General features: G+C 37.3%; 1 protein-coding gene across 1 annotated transcript in view; it reads right to left on the reverse strand.

Moving 5' to 3' along the window:
• The window catches only part of FAM185A (family with sequence similarity 185 member A), a 52,569-nt gene that overhangs the window by 23,576 nt on the left and 2,735 nt on the right, over nucleotides 1-26,258 (reverse strand). Inside the window, exons 2-5 of the mRNA XM_004390066.2 lie at nucleotides 23,408-23,517; nucleotides 16,595-16,687; nucleotides 15,533-15,671; nucleotides 1,469-1,510 (exon numbers count right to left, since the gene is read on the reverse strand). Coding sequence (XP_004390123.1) covers nucleotides 1,469-1,510; nucleotides 15,533-15,671; nucleotides 16,595-16,687; nucleotides 23,408-23,517 — 384 coding nt within the window. The remainder of the gene's footprint in view (nucleotides 1-1,468; nucleotides 1,511-15,532; nucleotides 15,672-16,594; nucleotides 16,688-23,407; nucleotides 23,518-26,258) is intronic.

Below are 26,258 nucleotides of genomic sequence, written 5' to 3' on the forward strand. Positions count from 1 at the left end.
GTCCAGCAACTCAGTCCCTCGGGGAGTTTGGATCTGTCCATGGGGCCTCCATGACCTTTCCTTGTACAGGTTGTGTTAGTTTCCCTGTATTGTGTACTGTCTGACCCTTCACCCAAGATACCACTTGTCTATTGCCTATTTAATATTCCCCCCCCCACCCCTCCCATCCCTGGTAACCAACAAGGGCAAAGATTTTTAAAAATTGGTAAATTAGACTTCATCAAAATACACATCTGCCTAAAGGGCCTGCTAGTGGGTATTGACAATCTCTGTGCCTCCCATCTTGAAATATTCTTCTCCCCTTCCCTTACTGCTACAAATTCTTCCCATACCTAGGACTTCCTCTGCCCCAACTAGCTCAGCTTCTCATCTCTTACCTTTTTGCTCACTCTAGAAATTTCCCTTACTATTCCCAGATGGGTCCTCTGATGAAATGGCCTGAAAAATCAACAGTAAATCCTGATTTCCCACTGGAATATAGATAAATCCTTTGGTCACATCTTAGTTAAAACGATTTACCACTATCACTTAGGGAGCATTTGCTTTCTATTTATCCCCCACTGAACATACAAGCTACGATCTGTAGAAAACTTAAAAAGGATGTGTACTTTAGGCCAGAAAACTCAGGAGCGAGAGTGAAAAGGACTGTTAGACATAGTCACTATTGCAAGAAGCATAAAGAAAGGGCAAAATCTAAAACCTCAGAAAAGGACAAAACCAGTAGGTCCTGGGCATTCATATCAGCAATATGCCATAGCTCCCCACAAGGATTCCATTTCCCCATCCCCAACACCCCATCTCATAAGGCCTAAAAAACAACCACTGTTGTCAGAGCTGAGAGTGTGCATTTTCCTTCTGGTAGGCCGACAGGTACCACTTGGGATACAGCAGTGGGAGATGTATACGCCAGGATATCCCCAGTTGGAAACCTGAACTTCTTCTCCCACAAGCACAGCATCACATGTGGTGATTAGGTCTAAAGCATTATTAGCCACTATTAGTTGTGGCCGAGGATCAAAACAATTAACAATAATTAAAAAAAAATAGCACTTCTTGTTGAATTTTTACTATATGTCAGATACTGTGCTAAAGTGCTTCTACATGATTAAGCCCTACGACAACCCTATCAGGTAGGTACTATCATTTCCATTTTTTTCAGATGTGGAAACTGAGACACAGAGAAGTTAGGTAATTTGCCCAGGTATAGAGTGATGAAATCAGAATTCTAACTACATTCTGACTGACACCAAACCTATAATTATGTAGGATCTATGGGATGGTGAATCAATAAATTTCCAGGAATAATTTCATACATTCATACACTGGGTCTGCCTATAATTGACTTGGTATATCAGGATCCTATCAGGTTCATCAGCTAAACTGTAGACTTTATGTACTTTAACAAAGCATCACAAACACTATTTTAAGAAGCAGGCAACATTTCACAATTAGCATCTTAGCAACGTACCTATCGTTATGTTACCCATCTTGCTTTGTAATGTAATATTGCCTGTAAAAGAGAAAAGGAAAAGAGAATTATATAAAGACTAATCTAAAAGAAGCTATCTTATATGGTATCCTAAAACATGGCTGAGTATCTAAAATGTTATTTAATAATTATATGTTGGCAATTTGCTTAGTATCATAAATCTAGTCAGAGATTTATTTGCAATAACCACCTGAAATAACTAGCTTTAAGCATCTATGCAAACTCCCTTCCTCTACTCCCAAACCTTAAGTTTTTGTAGGATAACTGCAAAACAAACCACCATACTTCCTGGAAAATATGGAGAAAATAATACTTCTAAAGGCCAGAAATGAAAAAAACTTATTCAAATGTACTATGAATTTTCAACCTAAACATCAATGTATCTCAGACCACACAAAGCCAGGTTTTAAACCAAGTAACACTAAAATATTCTAAGGAAAAAGTAATTACTGTCACTTTTCAGGTCACTATGTCATGTCTTTCTGTTAAAGTGGTCTCTGTACCAAGACTTAAAGTGGTTTTGGGTGGCAGGGATAATGAATACACAGAATGCACTAACAAAAAAAGTAATGAATACACTGGATAATGAATACACTAACAATGATAATGAATACACCAATGAAGGAAAAAGCTTCAAAGGTTTCCATTTTTCAATACAAACATATTTTCCAGGACAGGTATGGGCTATTGCAACCATTCTTCTCAGCCCCCTTCCTCCAATACCAAAAGATAGTAGGATTTTTCTTCATGTATGATTTTGCATGTATGATTACTTCTGGAGTCATAATACAACTCATATTTACTCCACTGAAACTGGAAGCAAAAATAATCTCTCTTCTGCCATAATTCCAAAAATACCCTGAAAAGTAAAGGAATAACTCTGATCTCAGAATTAATCTAAGGTAAATGAACTTATTTATTTCATGCATCTCATAAACACTGACATGTATCAGTACCTGGAAAAAGCCAAAAACGCACTTGATTCATTTCAGTCAGATGTGCTTCAACTGCAAAAATCCCTCTAAAGATATTACATCCCATTATATTTCTTATGAGTATATGAACAAGGAGTACATTTACGTAGGAATAAAAACTTGGCTTGTGTGCATAAGTTAAGCTCATAAAATTGCCTTCAAGTCTCAGTAAATTAGAAGGGCGTGAAAATCTTGTTAAATGTGTTATGTAAATATTATTTCATTGGTGTGTTCTATACACTCTCTTCCAATTTTCAAACATACTAAATGCATGGATTCACCAACATGTGCAAATAGTGGCCAAAGATTATACAGCTTCGAAGATGGCTTCCAACAACGCCCACATCCTGATATTCATACCCTGTATAATCTCCCCTTATGTGTGGGCTGGACCTAATGACTTGCCTTTAACGAAGAAAATGGGGCAAAAGTGATGGGATGTCACTTTTGAGATTAGGTTACAAAGATTGTGGCTTCTTTCTTGCTAGCTCTCTCTTGCTGTGATGGAAGCCAGCTGCCATGTTGTCAACTGTGCTACGGAGAGTTCCACTCAGCAAGGAACTGAAAGAGTTCTCTGACCAATAGCCAGTGAGAACTGAATCCTGCAACAACCACGTGAGTGAGCTGGGGATCAGGTTCTTCTCCAGTCAAACCTTCAAATGAGCCCACAGCTGTGCCTGACACCTTGTAAGAAACCTTGAGGCAGAGGACCCAGTTAAGCCACACCCAAATTCCTGACCCATCCAAACTGAGACAAAGTGGGTTGTTTCAGCCATCAAGTTTTAGGGTAATTTGTTACACAGCAACCCTATGGAGCAGTTCTACTCTGTTTATAGGGTTGGTTGCTATGAGTCAAAATCAACCTGACGGCAACAGGTTTGTTTTGTTACACGGAAGTAGGTAAGTAGTACAGATGTTGACACCTGGAAGTGGAGTGTTGCCATAATAAATACATTTAAAAAATGTGGAAGTGGCTTGGGAACTGAGCAATTGGAAAAGGTTGAAAGGATTTTGAGTAGCACTTCCAGAATGCCTAAATCGTCTTGAACAAACTGTTAGTAGAAATCCTCAAGAACACTGCCCGTGAGGGCTCAAAAGGAAGTGACAAAAGTGTTTTGAAAACTGAAGGATAGGAGATCCTTGTTAGGTAGTGGCAGCAACTTAGCAACACTATTGCCTTCAGTAACACGGAAAGTAGGAAAAGTGCCTAATGAATTGAGTGATTTAGCCAAGAAGACTTTCAAGCAAAGTCAACGTGTTGCAGTGTTGCCTGATTTTTTTCTTGTTTCTTACAGTACGAGGAGACAAACTAAAGCTAAAGGAAGGACTGTTAAACAAAAAGGAACCAGGATTTCATGGCTGTGAAAATTCTCATCATCTGCAGATGGCAAAAGATACTAAAATTAAGAAATAGCTTCTGAACAAAGTTTGAACCCAGGGTACTTCCAGGAGAACATGGCCTAAAAATGAAGGGGTAACTGTAAAACCTTTTGTAAGGCCCCAAAAAGATCAATGGTGGTAAATCACAGTCTTAATCAGTTACATAAACAGTTGTCTTAGTTATCTACTGCTGCTATAACAGAAATACCACAAGCGGATGGCTTTAACAAAGAGAAATTTATTTCCTCACAGTAAAGCAGGCTCAAAGTCCAAACTCAGGGTGTCAGCTCCAGGGGAAGGTTTTTTCTCTCTGTCAGCTCTGGAGGAAGGTCCTTCTCATCAATCTCCCCCTGGACTAGGAGCTTCTCCGTGCAGGAACCCCAGGTCCAAAGGACATGCTGTGCTCCCGGCACTGCTTTCTTGGTGGTATGAGATCCCCATCTCTCTGCTCGCCTCTCTCTTCTACATCCCAAAAGAAATTGGCTCAAGACACAGTCCAATTCCATAGATTGAGTTCTGCCTCATCAACACAACTGCTACCCATTCTCCCTCATTAACATTACAAAGGCAGGATTTATAACACATAGGAAAATCACATCAGATGACAAAATGGTGGACAATCACACAATACCAGGAATCATGGCCCAGCCAAACTGATAACACATTTTTTGGGGGGACACAATCCAATCCGTAACAAGAGTTCTTTAAGGGTATGCCTCACAGATCCTCTCAAACATTAAACCTGTTGCCGTCAAGTCGATTATGACTCATAGGGACCCTACAGGACAGAGCAGAACTGCCCCATAGAGTTTCCAAAGAGTGGCTGGTGGATTCGAACTGCAGACCTTCTGGTTAGCAGCCAAGTTCTTAAGCACTGTGCCAGCTGAGGGCATTGTACGTTGACATCTTTGCAGGAGCTGTATTTTGAAGAGATTTATGGGTACGGCTTTTGTCTACTGGAATGAACTGCAATGAGAATCACAGGAGGCCCACAAAGTTTTTGAGAGAATTATGAGCAAAAACACTGCTGCTTCGACTGAAAGGGCCAAGGACAGTACAAAGTGAAAAGAGGCCAAAATTCTACTGGCAGGATGCAAGTTAAGAAAACTTTTCAACTGCAAATACAGGATACATTTCATGAAAAAGGATGGCTGACTCAGAAGGTGGGACCAAGAGCTCAGAGGGCAAAGCCTCAAACCATGAAGAATTTCCAGACCCTGAGACTTAACCAAGGGATCTCCCACATTTTTCTACCTGAATTTCAAAATCACTATGAACCAGTGACTCTTCTGTGTCTCCCATTTCCCCCTTTTAACAAGAATGTCTATATTGGTTATCCGATACCTGTCTGAGCATTTTATGTTGGGTGTTGGGTGTGGGATGGGGGAGGGTATAAATAACTTGTCTCTTTACTTCACAGGTCTTCAGATTCAGACTGTACACAAAGACCTATACTTAAGGAATTACACCTCAGGAGCTTCATCTACATCTGGAATTGATTTAGATAGAGAGATTCTGGAGTTTGAGCTGATGTGTAATAGGATGAGACTTTTGGGGACCTTGGAACAGAGTAAGTGTATTTTGTATGTGGGAGGGACATGAATCATTGAGGGGCCAGAGGAAAGACTGGTCATTCAAAATCTTATAAGATATCTGGGGAGATATACTTGTGAAAAGTTAAAAATTGGTATATATTAATAATTATAAAATAACATCACAAATGAACAGCATGAATTAAGTTGCCATAGCCATTGAGAAGAAAGAGCCCATAGTGACCTGACATGGTCAGGGAGAGTAGTCACATAGGACGAATCATCTGAGCTGAGATTTGAAACACAGGAACATTTGAATATGCTGAGAGGGAAGAATTTTCTGGGAAAAAGAATTACATAAATAGAGGTAAGAAGGCAGAACTACACATGTGTATCACACAGATCAGTTAGGCTGGAGCAATTAGACAAGTCCATGAAGGACAAGGATCATGTCTTTCTTATTTAGCATCTTATTTGGAGAGCTTGGAGCCCTGGTGGCAGTGGTTAAGAGCTTGGCTGCTAATCAAAAGGTCAGCAGTTTGAATCTACCAGCCGCTCCTTGGAAACCCTATGGGGCAGCAGTAGTTCTACTCTGTCCTATAGGTTCACTATGAGTCGGAATTGATTCAAAGGCAATAGGTTTTGGAGAGCTAAGCACAGTGCTCAGTACATAGTCAACACTATTATTTTTTGAAAGATCAACTGAAAAAATTTGAAAAAGTAGGTTAAGAGCAATCTGTGGAAGAATCATGGAATGCTAGCCTATCGACTTTATCCTATCCTTTTGAAGGAGTCACTAAGGAATTTTAAGACGGCTAACAATACAAAAATGTCATGCTTTAGGAGGATTAACCTAGTGTGAGACAGTGGGAATTCCATATCCATAATTTTCTTTACTGCTTCCACCTCCTGAACACTTCAAAAATAAGATGAAGCAGACCCTTGGTATTCATAATTTTAACTATTAATCCAGATCTGTGATATAGTTTATAATCAGTCACTTAGCAAGCAAGTCCAACCCTTCACACAGCAAGACAAAAAAGCTTTGTCTTATACTAGACTTCAATGAATGCAGTAAAAATTTACTTTCTTTTTGAAAACATGCCCTTTCTCAAAAAGCTAATCATTTAGTTCCAATGATGAAAGTAAAGAGGACTCAAGAAAGTGATGGTTCTTAAGAGTCAGAAAAATAGAAATTTTAGATCCATTAAAAAATAAGGACTAGTTTACATTATAATAGTACCTATAAAGTCTTAGGCCACATCCCTTTTGAGTGTTAGAGTTCTACTGTAGAGTAAAAGCATAATGGAACAAAACACTATGGAAATAAAGAATATTTATAAACATAATAAACAATACTTGTAAATATTTTTGTCTATGCTACAGGATTTTTTAAAGCAGGAAACAAAAGATATACCTTCAACTCATATCAAAATATTTAGAAAATTCCTAACATAAACAAAAATATTCCAAAGTCATTAAAATATACAAAATGGATCTCTTGGCCTCAAGTACTTTGTGGAATGAACTAAAATATTTAAAAGTACACCAATCAATCAAACAGGCATTACTAAAGTACAGTTTTCTATATTTTTGTCTTACCTATTTCATCTCCAATCACTGAAAATATTAAACTAGTTAAGTATTTGAGAGTAGATTTTAATAAAAGCTTCTTTCTAATAAAGCAGATACTGTATGCTCTGTAATGATTATGTGTGCTGACACTACTTTCAAGTTATGCAACTTTTCCACAAACTCCAGCGTTTAAGAAAATATATAGTTTTTCTTAACTTGCAACCCTTCATTCTAGCATGGTTGGAGGAAAAAATAAGCAGTCAATTTAAAGACAAACACTGGTTTATTTTTCTTCACTAAAAAAAATGTGATTACGGTTAAAACAGCACGTACACTCTCATAATCCAAACAGAACAAAAAATATCTTTAAAGGTCCGGTCCTTTTTGTGTTTTTTTTTGTGGGGAGGGGGGACAGGCAAAGCAGATGTACTTGTTATTTGCAAGCCATGGTACTAAATGCTAAGAATACAGTGAATAAAACATGATCTTTGCTCTTGAAGAGTTTATAAATAGACAAGAATTTACGGGTCCATGGAAGGCCAGAGATGAGCAGAGGATGCGTTAGCTGAGCGCTGAAAGATTACTAAAATCCAACCAGATAAAGAAAGCTAACAAAAGCATTTCAGGCAGAATATAAACAGCATGATCAAAGGCTCTGATCAAAGACCCATAGGTATAAAATAGTTAAGAATGTGTACAGCAAAAAGTAAGACATTATTAATTTTGGAAGACAATGTACAGAGTCAGAAGAGGAAAGCAGCAAGTTAAACAAGTCACTGAGGCAGTAGAAAAGACTGTAAGAGAATGATATGTTCAATGTGCATTTCTAATAAACTACCATAAGTCCAGTGAGGAGGATGGATTTGAAGAAGGTAAGAGAGGAGGCAAAGTTATTGTACAGCTCAGACAAGAGATGACAAGGGTCTGAAACAGAACAGTGGAAATGGAAAGGAAAAAGATGGCACAGAGTGAAGAAATATTTACGTGATAAAACCTGGGGAACCTTGGTGATTGATTAGATGTGGGAGGTGAGAGAGAGAGGAATTTGGTGTGAGACAGTGGGTGCTTCCATACTCATAATTCTCTTTACTGCTTTCACTTTCTGAACATTTCAAAAATAAGATAAGGCAGATCCTTGATATTCATATTTTTAATTAGTGCATATCTGTGATACACAGTTTTACAGTCAGTCATTTAGCTAGTGAGTCCAGTCACCCACATGGCAAAGCAAAAGAACTTTATTGTCTTATACTAGTCTTCAATGAATGCAGTAAAAATTTACTATTTCTTTAATGAAAATACAGACGTCTAGACTTCTGGCTTGGGGATTTAGGTACATGGTAGTATCAAAAACTGAAAATGGATATAAAGGAGGAGGAACAGATTATAGATGAGTGATGGTGAGGCTGGGATAGGAGGAAAAAAGGAAGTTAGAAATGTTGAGTTTGAAATGTGAAAATCCAAATGGTTATGTCTAGCAAGCACAAGGATGTATAAGTTGGAAGCTAGGGCTAGAGACATACATTTGAATAACAAGAATACAAAGGTAGTTAAGACTAGAAAGTATATAAGATGTCCTAGAAAAATATGTACACTATGAAACCAGGATGGAATCCTGGACCATACCAAGGTCAAAGTGGTGGAAAGACGAGGAACTCACAGAAATTTGAGAAAGAGCAATTATGAATATAAGATATGACAGACACTGCCAGTGTCCACTAGTATCTGTCCCTCTCTCCTTCCTTGGAACACTGCTAAACTACATATCTCAGTCTCCCACAGTTAGATGAGGCCATTTGAAAATATTCTTGCTAAAATAATGTGAGTAAAAGTAATGTAGACACTTCTAGGCCTGGTTTCTGAAGTTTCTTGCATGATCCTCCACACTCTCCCTTCGTTTCACGGAAGAGTTGGAAGTCACACGCTGAAGATAGCAGCATCACTTTTATGGAAGAAGCTGAGTTTTTAAATGCCTCCATGGAGCTGAGCCAAGCCCAGTGTATGGAACATCCACATTTTGTGTCAGATGTCATAAGGACGTAAGAAATGGTCCTAAAACTCAAGGAGGTTAAAATATAGAATATAACTGTAGCAGTGCATCTGTATTGTAGTACTGTCTGCCTGGAGGAAATATCTCTAGAGTAAGCCAGGAAGCCCTCAAAGCAATGATGGAATTTGTGGTTGCAATCAAGAAGTTCACCATGCCCACGTACACAAATTTGTTTGAACACTGTTTAAAAACACCTCCTAGAGTGTCAAGAAACCTGCAACAAATATTCGTCCTTCCACTGATTAGCCTGTAATTGAGAGCAAATAATTAGACCTTTCTAAGTCTTGTTTTCTTCATCTGTAAACAGCTGATTGTCCATTAAGGGAAAGGGGCTGGCCCACTTAGGCACTCAATACAGGTTTGTTTTCAAACAACCACTCACCCACCTACTGACACAAGGGCCCCATATACCTAGTAAAATCTACCAAAAAGATAGTTATTGCATCAAAATTGTTGTAAAAAATGGCTTTTTATGACATCTGTATGTTGTCTTTTTAAAATCTTTAAAATTGGTTTATGCCTTGCTTATGGAAAAAAGCCAAACTATATAAATCCTGAATGTACATATTCCCAAAATAGCCAGCTCGTTTAATCAATGATGTAGTCATATAGACCTAATTTGTGCCATATAACCATCACCATTTAGAAAAAGAATCCACTGGAATATACACTCAGAGTTTCTGCTTGGGATGATTCTTAGGAGACATTTCCCCTTCTAAAATCCCAGCAGCTAGAACATAGGTACTTCCTTTCACCAGCCATACCTCAAATCTCACCTACCAGGAGGTGGGACTAGAACATAGCCCACCTCACCCCCCAACTCCAAACTATAACAGCATGTTCGTATAACACCCTAGGACAATGATGGGAATAGGAGTGGCTTGACAGAGGAAGGCAAAAAATTTAGGCTTGTCTGAAGGGTAATTTAAAAAGTAGGTAGGCACTGTGGTGTGACTAAGGCATGAAGAGGAGTTTCCTTTCTTATTGTTTTCTTGTGCAGTCATGCCTTGCTTAACATCCACAACACGTTCTGTGAAATAGAACATTATGGGATCTGGGTGTTGTGTGAACACCATATTCCAGGTAGTCCCCAGGTTACGAATGACTGACTTATGGACAACTTGTACTTAAGAATGGACTGTCATAAAGCCTCTTATATTAAAAACCTGAGTTAAATACATAAAATGGTACATAATAAATGCACTACTTTGTGATGCTCATGAAAACATTGCATAGTTTGGAAATGTTTAAGTATTTTATATGCATAGAAAGGTAAAATATATATTATATGCTAAGACAAACATTTGACTGACTCTAAATAAGAACAGTATGTACCTGTTCCAACTTACCTACAAATTCAAAAGACAGACTTAAGAACAGATATTGTTTGTAACCTGCGGACTGCCTGTATACGAGAAACATGAGATACACGTGTTACATGCGGGAAGCTGTCACATTTGCAACATCCTGTTCCATCAGCTATGTTCCGTTCTCTGATTGGGATTTCTGAACTCTATGTGTCTATGCAAGAAATCTGGAAGAGAGCTACCTGGTCAACCAAACGGAAGAGATCCATATTCATGCCCAATCCAAAGAAAGGTGATCCAACAGAATGCAGAAATTATCGAACAATATCATTAACATCACATGCAAGGAAAATTATGCTGAAGATCATTCAAAAATGATTGCAGCAGTGTATCAACAGGGAATGGCCAGAAATTCAAGCTGAATTCAGAAGAGGATGTGGAATGAGGGATATCACTGCTGATGTCAGAGAGATCTTGGCTAAAAGCAGAGAATACCAGAAAGAAGTTTACCTGTGTTTTATTGACTATGTATTGACTGTGTGGATCATAACAAATTATGGATAACATTGCAAAGAATGAGAATTCCAAACACTTAATTGTGCCCATGTATACAGACCAAGAGGCAGTTGTCTGAACAGAACAAGGGGATCTTGCATAGTTTAAAATCAGGAAAGGTGTGCGTCAGGGTTGCATCATTTTACCATATTTTTCAATCTGTATGCTGAGCAAATAATCCAAGAAGCTCGGATTACGTGAAGAACGCTGCATCAGGATTAGAGGAAGATTCATTAACAACCTGCAATATGCAGATGACACAACCTTGCTTGCCGAAAGAGGACTTGAAGCATATGCATGTGAAAGCTGGACAAAGAATAAGGAAGAGTGAAGAAGAATTGATGCCTTTGAATTATGGACTGCCAGAAGAACAAACAGATCTGTCTTGGAAGAAGTACAGACAGAATGCTCCTTAGAAGTGAGGATATCGAGACTTTGTCTCATGTACTTTAGACATGTTATCAAGAGGAACCAGTCCCTGGAGAAGGACATCATGCTTGGTAAAGTAGAGGGTCATCGAAAAAGAAGAAGACCCTCAATGAGATGAACTGACATAGTGGCTGCAAAAACGGGCTCAAGCATAACAATGATCATGAGGATGGCACAGGACTGGGCAATGTTTCGTTGTTGTATACAGGGTCGCTGTGAGTCAGAACCAACTTGATGGCACCTAACAACAACAACAACAATTATAACCTTATGGGACCACGGATGTACATGCAGTCGGACGTTGCCCGGAGGTTATGTGGTGCATGACATATACGTTAAGTGCCACCGAAAGAACAAAGCAGAGTGAGGGCCAGGAACCAGATGGGGAAAGCATGGTCCAGCAACATGGAAGCTTTTCTACAGTGGTTACTGGTTCAAATACTCTCTTCCCTCACTCCTCACTGCTGTACTAGTACAGGCAGTCCCTAGGTTATGAAGGAGATCTTGGGTCCTAAGTGTGTCTTAAGGAATTTGTACATAAGTTGTAACAGGTGCATACAGTCTTATTTAGCCTTACTTTAGTGCAAGAAAAGGCTGGAAGGCTTTTCAGTGATTTAAAAGCTACAAATGCTGCAAGTGAAGGTGACTGTAATGAAGAATTTGTTGTGAGTAGCAGTCGGTTCAATCATTTCAAAGTGAGGGCAAATTTACATAACATTAAAGGGCAAGTATGAGTTGTCCATAACCCAGGGATTTACTGCATCACAAGAGGAGCTGTAAAAAAAACAAAAATTGAAAGATTGCATTGAGCAGGGTGATAAGGGAGACAGGGTGGGAGGTAGCAATGGGGATCCCCAAGGGAGATGGTAGGGACTGAGAAAAAAGGACATTCACTCCCTCCACTAGACTGTGAATTCTTTAAGAATAGGTATTACCTCCTACCCAACTTTGAACCCGTGGTGCCTGGAAAGGAAATTCAGCATATAGTAGGTGTTGTTCGATAAATGTGTTGAATGAGTAAGTACATATAACTGTAGTGGATGCTATACATCATCCAGATTTCCATTTATAATTGAAGGACTTATTCTCCTATCTGCTGGAAGTACTGCTGGCAGGCAGCCCTCAGCTATCAGCCTTCTTTGGGAATTGCCTGGCTGAAGAGAGCTATCTGGCCCAAGGTTTCACGTCTTCCTGATGTAGCTCGCACCTAATGATTGGGGATATAAAGGTCTAGCCCTCCTCACGCCAACTTGGGACAACTCTGAGGGACTATCCTAGCTTCTGGGCTCCCCTTTGGGGTCAATGAGACTGCATTACAGGCCAACGTCTCCCATGGGCCAATGGGACTTCCTTCCCTTACACAACATGATCCCAAGAGGTCTCCCTATTAATCTTTCTGTGCTCTAATTTCCATCCCAGAGTCTGGATTTAGCTGAAGTCAACCTGAGACAATAGTCCAAAAGAAAACCTAGGTCTGAGCCAGATTGAAACCACCCAGGGAAAGTATCTGACTGCATATTAAAGGTCAGTAAATATAAAAGGCTTTACAAAGGTGGAATGAAATTTTTTATCCCTAGCAATTTGCTTCTACTTCAGCTACTTTAAGTAATCAAGAGATACAGAGTACTGTGAGAGTCCCTAGTGGTGCAAACAGTTAATGTGTTTGGTTGCTAACAAAAAGGTAGGAGGTTCGAGTCTACCCAGAGACACCTCAAAAGAAAGGCCTGGTGATCTACTTCTAAAAAATCAGCCATTGAAAACTCTGTGGAGCAAGTTCTACTCTAATACACAGAGTCACTGTCAGAATAGACATGATGGCAACTGCTGGGTTAGAGTACTCTGAGAACTGCCTCAAAAAGTTCATCTGTTTCACCATCATGTAAGCAATTAACAGCAAACTGTACCAAATTCAATTCTTGTCTAACTTAGAAAGCAAAGAAATTAAACATTAATGAATTTAGTGTAAACATGATATAAAGCATTCCAAAGTACCGAGCTGTTCTTCCTGGTGGTTTGAATCAACATCTGGCCTGCTACCAAAACCAAATCCACTGCCGTTGAGTCAATTCCGACTCACAGCAACCCTATAGGATGGAGTAGAACTACCCTCATAAGGAGCAGCTGGTGGATTTGAACTGTCGACCTTTTGGTTAGTAGCCAAATGCTCAACCACTGCACCTGATAAGGAATTGTTTTTCCACTAGAAGTTACTCAAATATTAAATGCAGTAGTTTTAACAGTTAGAACTGCTTTTATGCTTACAAAAAGTTATTGTTAAGATAAGAAGAGTTAAAAACTAACAAAACTGTTCAATGTACAACTGTGAAGAAAATACACAAACGAATCCCAAAACTATTCACATTATCTGGATACAGCTCCCTTTGTACTCAAGATACGTCAGGATCAAAAGATACCTTAACCTTGACACAACAGTTGATAAAGTTTAACCTTAAAGTGAAGCTCAGGAAATATTTCAAGTATATAAGTACTCATTTTTAAAGTTTTTTTTTTTTTTAAAGAGTTGCCAATTTGCTACATAGCCTGGTTAGCACTAAACTGCTTTCTAATACCACCTAATAATTTGTGCGCATTACTAAAATCTGGGGATTCTGTCAAAGTGTAGAGACACTAGCATTCAGTTTTACAATAGAAGGGAAATGAGTGGACTAGATATGGAAAAAGCTCAAGTCTATACTTCCTGGAAAGTGGCTCAAAAGGCATTTAGCAGGATAAGTGATACTTAACTAATTCTATCAGTATATATTCCAGAAAACTTACCTGGATTTGAATAACCTGCTATGTGGAAATTTAAAAAGCATACTGAGTGACACTGAATATCAGCATGCTCTTTGCCATATTACTTCACCATTATGCTCTCTTCTTTCAAAATTTAAAAGTTAACTAAGTAATACTACTTGCCTGCAGAAACATGTCACAAAAGGATATTTAATAATAATTTAAAAAAAAAAAGAAAATGGCAGGGTGCTGAGAGGACCTGGTGACAATGCAAATGTAGATAAAGCATTTTAAACAAAATTAGTATTACTGAGTTACTATAATTGGATTCCACCCAAATGTCTGATTAATTTACTTAATCCCTACCTTTTCTTAAGAGCAACCACTCAGAACACATCTTTATTTCTTTCACTGCTTTTATATCATTGTGCTTTCTTCTGAATTATCTCCTGTTCATATTTCATTGTTTCCTTTTCTAAGGAAATACATTAAAAATCAGAATTATTAGCAGCTTTGTATATAACACTGTAATCTTGAATTTCTTGCCAAAATAAAATTAAGTTAGCTTATGAATAATTGTATTTGGTGGTGTTTTTAATTTTTTTTTTAATTGTACTTTAGGGGAAAGTTTACAGAACAAATATTTTCTCATTAAACAGTCGGTACACATTGTTTTATGATATTGGTTAACAACCCCATGACATTTCAACAAGCTCCCTTCTCGGCCTTGGAGAACTTTTTTTTTTTTGGTGAAAATATACATAGCCAAAGATATACCATTTCAAAAATTTCTACATGTACAATTCAGTGACATCGATTACATTCTTCCAGTTGTGCTATTCTCACTTTAGATGAAGGTTTACAGAACAAAGTAGTTTCTCATTAAACAGTTAGTACACATACTGCCCTATGACAATGGTTAAGAACCCCACTGCATGTCAAAAACTGTCCTTACTCAACCTTGGGTTCCCTATCACCAGCTTTCCTTTCCCTTTCTGCCTTCTAGTCCTTGTCCCTGGACTGCTGTGCCTCATCAGTCCTGTTTTGTTTTATGGGGCTGTCCAATCCCGGGCTGAACGGTGAACCTTGGGAGTGACTTCACCAGTGAATTAAAAGGGTGTCTGGGGGCCATACTCTCGGGGTTTCTCCAGTCTCTGTCAGGCCAGTAAATCTGGTCTTTGTGTGTGTGTGTTAGAATTTTGTTCTACATCCTTCTCCAGCTCTGTCCAGAACCCTCTGTTGTGATCCCAGTCAGAGCAGTCAGTGGTGGTAGCCAGGCAACATCTAGCTGTACTGGACTCAGTCTGGTGGAGGCCTTGGTAGCCGTGGTCCATTAGTCCCTTGGACTAGTCTTATTTTGTGGGTTGTTTTAAAAGATGGTTAGTTTGCAATTATTTGGAGGACCAGCTTCCTGATGGCAGATCCTTCCTCAACTACAGAGAAAGAGAGTTATCTCAAAAAATTTATGCTGTGTGAAGTGGTGTGCTAGGCCTTTGTCATCTTACCATGAACACTTCCTAATGTAATATCCCCAGCAGCAGAAGACAGAAATGACGATTCTGTGTAAAGATACTTGGCTTTCAGGAAACCATCTTCAGTAGAAATAGTAACAGAACTTCCCTGCAGTTTATCTATGGTCACAGTCTAGTAAGAGAAAGACTCATGTCAGTTCATTGTAAAATAAAGACCAATAAAAAGTAAAATGATACTGACTTAATTAGCTGGCAACTACATAAAAAGTTACTACCAAGTACATTTTAATGACTCTGATACCCAAGCTCTAATTACAAGATCAAGAGGAACAGTGTACTTCTATGGAACGTGGAATAGACTCAATATTTCCCTACATTTATTTAGGTCTTCTTTAATTTCTCTTAATAATGTTTATATTTTCTAGGTAGTGTTCTTCATCTTTTGTTAGATTTATTCTTATTTGATATTTTTTAAATGGGGCTCAGTGGTTAGGAGCTAGGCTGCTAACCAAAAGGTCAGCAGTTTGAATCCACCAGCCATTCCTTGGAAATCCTATAGGGCAGTTCTATTGTGTCCTATAGGGTCACCATAAGTTAGAATCAACTCTATGGCAATGGATTTCATTTTGGTTTTTTGAATGGCAGTAATGCTACCAAATAGTGCCACCTTGTGGAACATACTGAAGAAAGTTTATTTTGAAACATTCTCCAATTTGCCTAAATGCAAAGTAAACAGGTCTTGGAAAAATACTCAAGTAAGCCTAATATATAAGAAAAATTTCATCTAGATATTGATGCTATCACTTAATGAGCTATTTTAATCCATGATCATAAAATAAAAATCTCTTCAGAACTAGAATTAAATATTAAGTTTTTCGGTTTGCATTGATTCGAGATAAGGAACTAAATAACTGTCAAAGTATTAAGTCACAAACTGTAATTTAAACTGTACAATATTTAATCACCACAAATTCAAATTTGAATTCACTAATGAAATAATACGCATTAAAAAGGGAATGTTTATAGTACCCACCCATTGCATTAGCCAACTTAAAGCAAAATATAATCACTAAAAAAAGGAAGTTTCAATCTTACACTTTTTTCTGATGCATGAATATCTACATTTCCATAAACTGTTCCCAGACAAATCACCTTTCCTCCTTTTGTTTGAACATGTAATTTTTGACTCTGAAAGACAAATACAAAAATACATATAGAGAAGAAAAGAAAGTTTGACTCATATCAATAAAAAATATTCAACATTTTACACATTTCTTTTTTATTTGCAAAAACAATTAAGCAGCAAAGGAATGAAAAAGAAACTCACTGTATAGAATAGTATCGACTGGAAAAAAAAAAGTCAACTGCTACTAAAAAGATTAAATAACCCAGCTGGATTCAAAAGGAAAAAGAAAGGATACTTGGGCGTTTCAGTAGCTCTAGTAAGGGGCTTGAGAATCAAAGATCACTGTGATCAGCTAAATAAACACCAATGATGAAGACAATGATGACAATAATCACTATTACTATTCATTATCATTAATACCAATAATAGTTATCACTTATTTCACATTTTCTCTGCACCAAAAACAAGGTTAACTACTTTATATGAATTACCATTTATACTCACAACAACCCAGAAAAAAAGGTATTATATTTTTTCCTGTTTTAGAGAAGAAGAAAACCAAGACTCAGGAAGGTTAAATAACATTATCAGGGTGACACAACTAAAAATTAACAAGGCCAAGGTATGAATTAAGCTCTGCATGATTCCAAAGCCCACACTCTTAAGGCTGGTATGGTCTGAAGAATATATTACACTTAGAGTGACAGCCTGCTGACTTGCCATTTAAACGCCAGTAAAAAAAAAAACCCGTCACTGTTGAGTCGATTCCGACTCATAGTGATCCTATAGGACACAGCAGAACTGCCCTATAGGGTTTCCAAGGAGTGGCTGGTAGTTTCGAACTGCTGATCTTTTGGTTAGCAGCCTGAGCTCTTAATCACTGGGCCACCAGGGCTCCATTAAACTTCAGTGGTCTTGCCTTTCTAGTACAACACGCCCGAGAAACTGGGACTAAGATAAACTTGGCAAATGTAGTAGAAAGTACTGTCTGTCCACCAAAATCCTTTTTTCACCTTAGTAAAAGGAATGCAGTGGGGCACATGGAGAAACCACATTTTTCAGCCTCCTAACTCTTAGGTGTTGCTAAGTTCTTGCCAAGAGAATGTAAATGGCAATGCTATGTGCCATTTCTAAACTGGTGCATTTAGAAGAGTAGGTGTGCATTCTCTGTGCTCTTCCCATTCCACCAGGCAGGTGCAGATTACAATAAGGATCAAAGAGACGGCAGAGCCACAACATGAAAGGAACCTAGACTTACCAAATGGAAATGAGCCATTACATGGTAGGTTTATGTTTAGGGCAGTTTAAGTTACCTTAGTCATATATGCCTTCAGTACTGCCACAGTTAGAAATAAAGAACAGGTAAATAGCAGAAGCTGCAGAGGAAGAAAAGTTGCAAAAGCAAACTCACCAACATCATGACCAGCAACAGCAGAGAAGTGACAAAAAGGTAAGAAGAAAAAAATTCAAAGCTTATTGTAGTTTTCAGTTACTTTACTTACGGCATAAAACAGTAAAACCTTAGGTAAAATAGCCCAGGAATGAATTTCAAAAAATTTAGTGAAAAGGGAAAAACAAATCATTCTTAAAAAGATCTGTATTGTAGAATGGTACACTACTTCAAGCACCTACAGAAGCATGAGTCTAAAATCATATTTAAATATATTCTTTATCAAGCAGATAAGTAATTGATGAACTTTAGAAAAGAGTATCTCCAAAACAACTTACATGAATATCTAGGGAATCTATGAAACTTACAAAAGTATAAGCAAGATTTCATACACATGGACATTTTTTCTAAGAAGACAATCACTACATTTTCAAAGCGGTCTAAGCCTCAAAGATTTATAAAGTATTGTTATAATTTAAATATCATTTACTTCCAAAAAAAAAAGTGAAGTAACTTATCAAATAAAAACAACACATAAAACTAGACAGCTAAAATAAATGTTTAAATCAAAATCTACTTAGAAAAGAAAAAAAAATATATATATATATACTCCATAAAGTTAAAATGCAAATGTGTGGCATTCAATGAGTTAAGTCTGTTGCCTAAAAAGTTTACTTATCCTTCCCTAAGAATGCTGAATAAATGTGGTATTGCCATACATTTTGCTTGGACGATAAAGAAGGTGGAAAGAACATGGACTTGGAAATCAGAAAGATCTGAATTCAAATTCCAGCTCAATTTATTAACTATATGAACTCAAGTGAGTTCCCCAATCTCTTGGCACCTCATAGTTTCTTTCTTGATAAAATAGAGATAATAGAAGATTAAATGAGATCATGTACGTAAAGGCTTATCTAAGATTCCTGGTACATAATAAGGATGTAATACATAGTACTTATTAGTCCTGTATAAATTATACTACATAAGATAAATTTATTTCAAGTCCTTAAAATTAATGAAAGAGAAATTTATTTTAACAGGTATTTCCTAATTCCAGGTAATGATACTGTACCATATTTAAAACTTAAGCCAGATATTTTACCAAAGTGTTTCCATTTGTGAATCTATGTCAGTTGAATTCTAAAATCTCAAGAATATTTCTCTTAATCCTCAGTATTCTATCTGTAAGGATTGATATTTCATGACTTTTAGCCTTATTTTTAGAGGTATTCCAAAGATCTTATTAAAAATTTATTTTTTAAAAATAGGAAAAAAACTCATTCGATCTTAAAATTACCGTATGGGTCTACTAGACTCTTTAACAAATCTGAAATACATTACAGGATCTTAGTGTTCTCATTTTTTTGTACTTGGCTGCTAACCAAAAGGTCGGCAGTTCAAATTCACCAGCTGTTCCTCGGAAACCCTATGGGGCGGTTCTACTCTGTCCTGAAGGGTCGCTATGAGTTGAAATTGACTCAACAGCAATGAGTTTGGTTTTGGTTTGGTACGATTTTGCTATTTCATCTTCCTAAGAATTACCTTTTCATTATCAATTATTTCCAATTATGCTAAAAGCAGACTAAAATAATAATAAGAAAACAGAAGAATGATGAACTTGTCTAGAACAGTAGTTCTCAAATGGGGGAGATTTTGTGCCCAAGAGGACTTTTAGCAATGTACGGAGACGTTTTTCATTGCCACAGCTTAGGGCGTTACTGGAGCCCCAGTGGCACAGTGGTTAAGAGCTCAGCTGCTAACCAAAAGATTGGTAGTTCAAATCCACCAGCCACTCCTTGGAAACCCTATGGGGTAGTTCTACTCTGTCTTATAGGGCTGCTCTGAGTCGGAATCAACTAGATGGCAACGAGTTTTTTAGGGGGGTGCTACTGGCATCTAGAAGGTAGAAACCAGGCATGCTACTAACCATCCTACAGTCAGGACAGTCCCCCACAACAAAGAATAATCCAACACAAAATGTTAATTGCATCAAAGGTGAGAAAACCTGGCCTAGAAAAATGATACAACAGTGACATAAATCATCACTACTGCATCATCCTTCAGTTTTTTTATTGAGCTGTCTGAAGTATAGCATCATCTTTCAAAATGATCTAAAGACAATGTCATGGATTGAACTGAGTACCCAAAAAATATCTGTCAACTTGGCTAGGTCATGATTCCCAGTATTGTATTACTGTCTTACTATTTTATCATCTGACGTGATTTCCCTATGTGTTGTAAATGCTATCACTATGATGTAATAAGATGGATTAGCAGCAGTTATATTGATGAGGTCTATAAGATTAGGTAGCGTTTTAAGCCAATCTCTTTTGAGATATAAAAGACAGAAGCGAACAGAGAGACATGGGGATCTCATACCACCAAGAAAGCAGTGCCAGGAGCAAAGCGCATCCTTCGGACCTGGGGTCCCTGCTCAGAGAAGCTCCTAGTCCAGGGGAACATGGATGAGAAGGCTGAGAGAGAGAGAAAGCCTTCCCCTAGAGCTGACAACCTGAATTTGAACTTTTAGCCTACTTTACTGTGAGGAAATAAACTTCTCTTTGCTAAAGCCATTCATTTGTGGTATTTCTGTTATAGCAGCACTAGATGACTAAGACACCATCTTTATATCCATGTTTTAAGCATTTACTGAACTAATTGAGAATTTAGAATTTTTCATTTTATGCCAATAATGGCAAAAAAGAAGAAAATTGACAAGGAAAGACATTTCAGAATTATCAAATGAATCAGAAGATGAATGCAAAGATATAGCAGCACACTAGATTTTAATTTCGATAGTGAAATTGATTATGTAATTGAAAATCTCAGACTCTGAGTCTTCAGAGGACAATATTCTAGACAAATTTTCTGTAACTCAAGCACTGGTGACTGAACAATATATTTTTAAAAACAAAAAGGAATTCTGGTATTATCTAGTTGGTCATTCAACAGGAAGACTTAATCATGTAATCTTTTACGACAAGAACCTGGACATCCTGGTTTGCTAAAAGGATGTGCAACAGTATTCTTAAGTCTTTTACGAGGTTTAAACAACTAAATTTATTTGATATAGTTCATATGTAGACAGATGCTGAAGGTAGGTGTACAAACCAAAGTGACTGGAAGAAAAAGATGATGTAAAAATAATTTCTCAAACTACTCATTCTATTTAGTGTTTATAAATCTAAAAATAAACAAGTTTTGCAATTACGAAGCAAAAAAGATGACTGTCCTCTCTTCAATAAAATTACAAGCTATCAAAGTATATGAATGTACTGCATTTTGATGATGTAAGTATAAGAAGAACAAGAAGTAATACTAAACTGGAACTTATTAGAGATGTAGTTGAAATGTGGAATTATATTGTGTTTTGATTATGCAAGTACAAGAAGTAGCAGAAGTAATGATAAGCTAGACCCTATCAAAGATATATTTGAAATCTGAAATCAGTATTTACAATAAGAACATGTACCAGGTTCATGAACTACAGCTAATAAACAGTTAGTTGCATTCAGAAAAACACTGTCCATTTCAGGTATATATATCTCCCAAACCAGGAAAAGATGGACTAAAAACTGCAGTTTTCAAGGTTAAAATTCTTATTAAAATTTCTAATAAAGTTGTCTTTCATCATTCCTCTTATTCTTCTGTAAATTACTCACAAAATGACTTACAAGTATAAGAATATAAAAAAAGGTTCAATGAACCCAAATAGTAAATGGTGATGACTATCTTCCTAGTATACTGAGGTTTAATGAGGAATAACTCCAGAAGGTTGCTTACTTTATATCCCCTAGATAGCATCCATTCTTGAGATGGTCTCTAAATTCAGGAGAGCTTATGCAATGACATCAAGGACATCGTACATGAAGAAAGCAAAAGGTCATTAAAGGTTATTTGACAAAATTTGGAGGAATACACATACTTTTTTACTCAAGCTTATATAATCCACATATTCTTTGCCTGCCATTATCAGGGACTCTGGTTTGGGGATGTGAAAGAATACGTGGTTAGGAAATAAAAGCAGTGAATTGGAGTCAAGAGAAACTACATTCTAGCCACTATTATTTATTAGTTTGGTTAGAGCATTTTTCTTCTTTCTGGGTCTCAATTTTATCCTCTAGAGCAACGGTCGGCAAACTATGGGCCAAACCCAGCCTACCATTATTGCTTTTTTTTAATTGTGGTAAATTTGTCATTTTAACCATTTTTTAAGTGTAAATTCAGTGATGTTAATTACATTCACCATGTTGTGCTACCATCATCACTATCCATTTCCAAAAGTTTTATATCACCCAAACAGAAGCTCAGTGACCCTTCAGCAATAACTCTGAACTCTCTAGCCCCTGGTAACCACTAATAAACTTTTGTCTATTTGCCTATTCTAGATATTTCATATAAGTAGGATCGGATCATACAAATATTTGCCTTCTTTTGTCTGACTTATTTCACTCAGTATACTGTTTTCAAGGTTTATCCATGTTGTAGCATGTATCAGAACTTCATTTGTCTTTAAGGCTGAATTATATCTCAGGTATGGATACACTACACTTTGTTTATCAATTCATCTGTTGATGGACGCTTGGGTTGTTTTCACCTTTTGGCTTGTGTGAATAATAATGCAATGAATAATGGTGTACACATATTTGTCTGAGTCCCTGCTTTCAAGTCTTTTCGGTATATACCGAGAAGTGGAATTGCTGGGTCATATGGTAATTATAGGCTAACTTTTTGAGAAACTCCCAAACTGTTTTTCCACAGTGGCTGTAGCATTTTACATTCACACTAGCAATACACAAGGGTTTCAATTTCTCCACATCCTCATCAACACTTGTTACTTAATGTTTTTCTGACAATCATCCTACTGAGTGTGAACTGGTATCTCATTGTAGTTTTGACCACCACTTCTTTTTGTAAATAAAATTTTACTGGAACACAGCTACATTCATTCATTTATAGTTGTATACAGCTGGCTTTCTTACTACAATGGCAGAGTTAAGTAGTTGCAACTGAGCCCTTATGACCTGCAAAGCCTAAAATATTTACTATCTGGCCATTTACAGAAAGTTTGCTGGCCTCTGCTCTAAAACACAGAGCCCTGATGGTTAAGAGCTTGAGTGCTAACCAAAAGGTTGGCAGTTCGAATCTACCAACCACTCCATGGAAACCCTATGAGGCAGTTCTACTCTGTCCTATAGGGTTGCTATGAGTCAGAATCAACTGGATGGCATTGGGTTTGGTTTTTCTGGTTTGCTCTAAAACACATAAAAGTTGTAATATCTAAAACACCCTTACAGCTGTAACACTGTGACAAGAACAATATTTGTAACATTTCTTAACAAGAACAACATTAAAAAAAAATGGAAATATAATTAGAAAAATAAGTTGATACCTTAAAAGACTGTAAGATGCTGGTCCCTAGCTCTGTTTCAATTTTGCAATTATCACACTCAATTTTCTGGACTTTTACACAACCAGACCCTGATGACTTGATATTCAAATCTAGAAGTGAAAAAAGAAAAACAACTTACTATTACGGTTAATGAACTCCAAAGCATTTTAGTAACCCCTGGAAACCAAGTTCCTCTTTGCCTAGAAGTTATTCCACAACATTACTGAGTCCTGGAGATAACACAACTGTCAAAAGTGTCTCTATAAAGGGGTTTCCACAACAGAAATAGAACCATATTTAAGGGTTGCTTCCGACAGTTTTTAGAAATAAAGCAGTTATTTTTACCGGTTCATATCATTTAAATATGTATAAAAAGAGATAGCTCCCAACATCTTTTATTCACAATCTACTTTATTAACTTGCCAGGCTAATTTGTTACAAAAGATATCTTGTGATATTTTTGGTGTGCAGAGGAGAAAATAATATACGAGAAGTAAACGAAGGAAGATACTCCAATTCTTATATGTACTTCTGTATAAGATCATGGAAGCCTCTCTTCCACTGACAAAACACACACACACACTGACTCTAGTAAGAATACAACAAGTTAACAAGATACTATAATAAATCAGATAAGTTAGTGCATACAAGAGTAGCATGGAACAGTATATATGATCATGACTTAGGATTTCTAATCCTACTTCTAACTTTTCATACATAAAAAAATGATATTATCATGCACAATTATATCACAAAGGTATTTGAATTAAAAAAAGGAAGGAACTTTGAAACCTAATACTAAATAATACTAAAACCTTAAGATTCTGCGTAAATAACAATGGTATCTAAAGCAAGTATGGAAAATAAGGAAGGAGTCAAGGGTGCCATGCATGGCTATTAATTTAAGGCGTGCCCTTACATAACTCCCCACCCGTCTGTCAGTTTGCTGTACTGTGGTGGCTTGCGTGTTGCTATGATGCTGGAAGCCATGCCACTGGTATTTCAAATAACAGCAGGGTCACACATGGTAGGAAGGTTTCAGTGGAGCTTCCAGACTAAGACAGACTAGGAAGAAGGACCTGGCAGACTACTTGTGAAAAAACTGGCTAGTGAAAACACATTAAACACTAATGACAGAAGACCAGATGAGCTACTGAATGACAATCAACGACATCATAAATGAAAAAAGCAAACACTTATTAAAAAGACAGGAAGGGAAGAAAAAACAAAAATGAATATCAAAAGAGATTCTAAAATTTGATCTTGACCATAGAGTAGCTAAAGTGAATGGAAGAAATGATGAAGTAAAAAAAAGCTAAACAGAAGATTTCAAAGGGCGGCTCAAAAAGACAAAGTAAAGTATTATAATGAAATATACAAAGACCTGGAGTTAGAAAACCAAAAGAGAAGAACACGCTTGGCATTTCTCAAGCTGAAAGAACTGAAGAAAAAATTCAAGCCTCAAGTTGCAATACTGAAGGATTCTATGGGAAAATAATTGAACGACACAGGATGCATCAAAAGCAGATGGAAGGAATACACAGAGTCACTGTACCAAAAAGAACTGGTCGACATTCAGCCATTTCAGGAGGTAGCATATGATCAAGAACCAATGGTAATGAAGAAAGAAGTCTAAGGTGCACTGAAAGGAATGGCAAAAAACAAGGCTCCAGGAATTGACAGAATACCAACAGAGATGTTTCAACAAATGGATGAAGAGCTAGAGGCGCTAAGTTGTCTATGTCAAGAAATTTGGAAGACAGCTTCCTGGCCATACAACTGGAAGAGATCCATATTTGTGCCCATTCCAAAGAAAGGTGATCCAATTGAATGCGTAAGTTATCGAACAATACCATTAATATCACACACAAGTAAAAATTTTCTGAAGATTATTCAGAAGTGGTTGCAGCAGTACACTGATAGAGAACTGCCACAAGTTCAAGCCGGATTCAGAAGAGGATGTGGAGCAAGGGATATCACTGTTGATTTCAGGTGGATCTTGGCTGAAAGCAGAGAATACCAGAAAGATGTTTAGCTGTATTTTATTGACTATGCAAAGGCATTTGACTGTGCGGATCATAAAAAATTATGGATAACATTGTGAAGAATGGGAATTCCAGAACACTTAATTGTGCTCATGAAGAATCTGCACACAGACCAAGAGGCAGTCGTTTGAACAGAACAAGGGGGATACGTGCAGTTTAAAGTCAGGAAAGGTGTGTGTCAGCGATGTATTCCTTCATCATATTTATTCAATCTGTATGCTGAGCAAATAATCCGAGAAGCTGGACTACATGAAGAACACGGCTTTAAGATTGGTGGAATACCTGTGAACAACTTGTGATATGCAGATGACACATCTTGCTTGCTGAAGGGAAGAGCACTTGAAGCACTTACTGATGACGATCAAAGACTACAGCCTTCAGTATAGATTACATCTCAAAATAAAAAAAAAAAAATCCTCACAACTGCACCAATAAGCAACATCATGATAAATGGTGAAAATACTGAAGTTGTCAAGGATTTCACTTTACCTGGATCCATAATCAATGCCGATGGAAGCAGCAGTCGAGAAATCAAACGTTGCATTGCACTGGGCAAATCTGCTGCAAAAGACCTTTTTTAATGTGTTAAAAAGCAAAGGTGTCACTTTGAGGACTAAGGTGCACCTGACCCAAGCCACGATATTTTCAATTGCCTCATATGCATGAGAAGGTTGGACAACGAATAAGGAAGACTAAAGAACTGATGCCTTTGAATTATGGTGTTGGTGGAGAATACTGAATATACCATGGACTGCCAGAAGAATGAACAAATCTGTCTTGGAAGAAGTACAGCCAGAATGCTCCTT

This window comes from Trichechus manatus, unplaced genomic scaffold, assembly GCF_000243295.1.
Source record: "Trichechus manatus latirostris isolate Lorelei unplaced genomic scaffold, TriManLat1.0 scaffold00280, whole genome shotgun sequence".
NCBI lineage: Eukaryota > Metazoa > Chordata > Mammalia > Sirenia > Trichechidae > Trichechus > Trichechus manatus.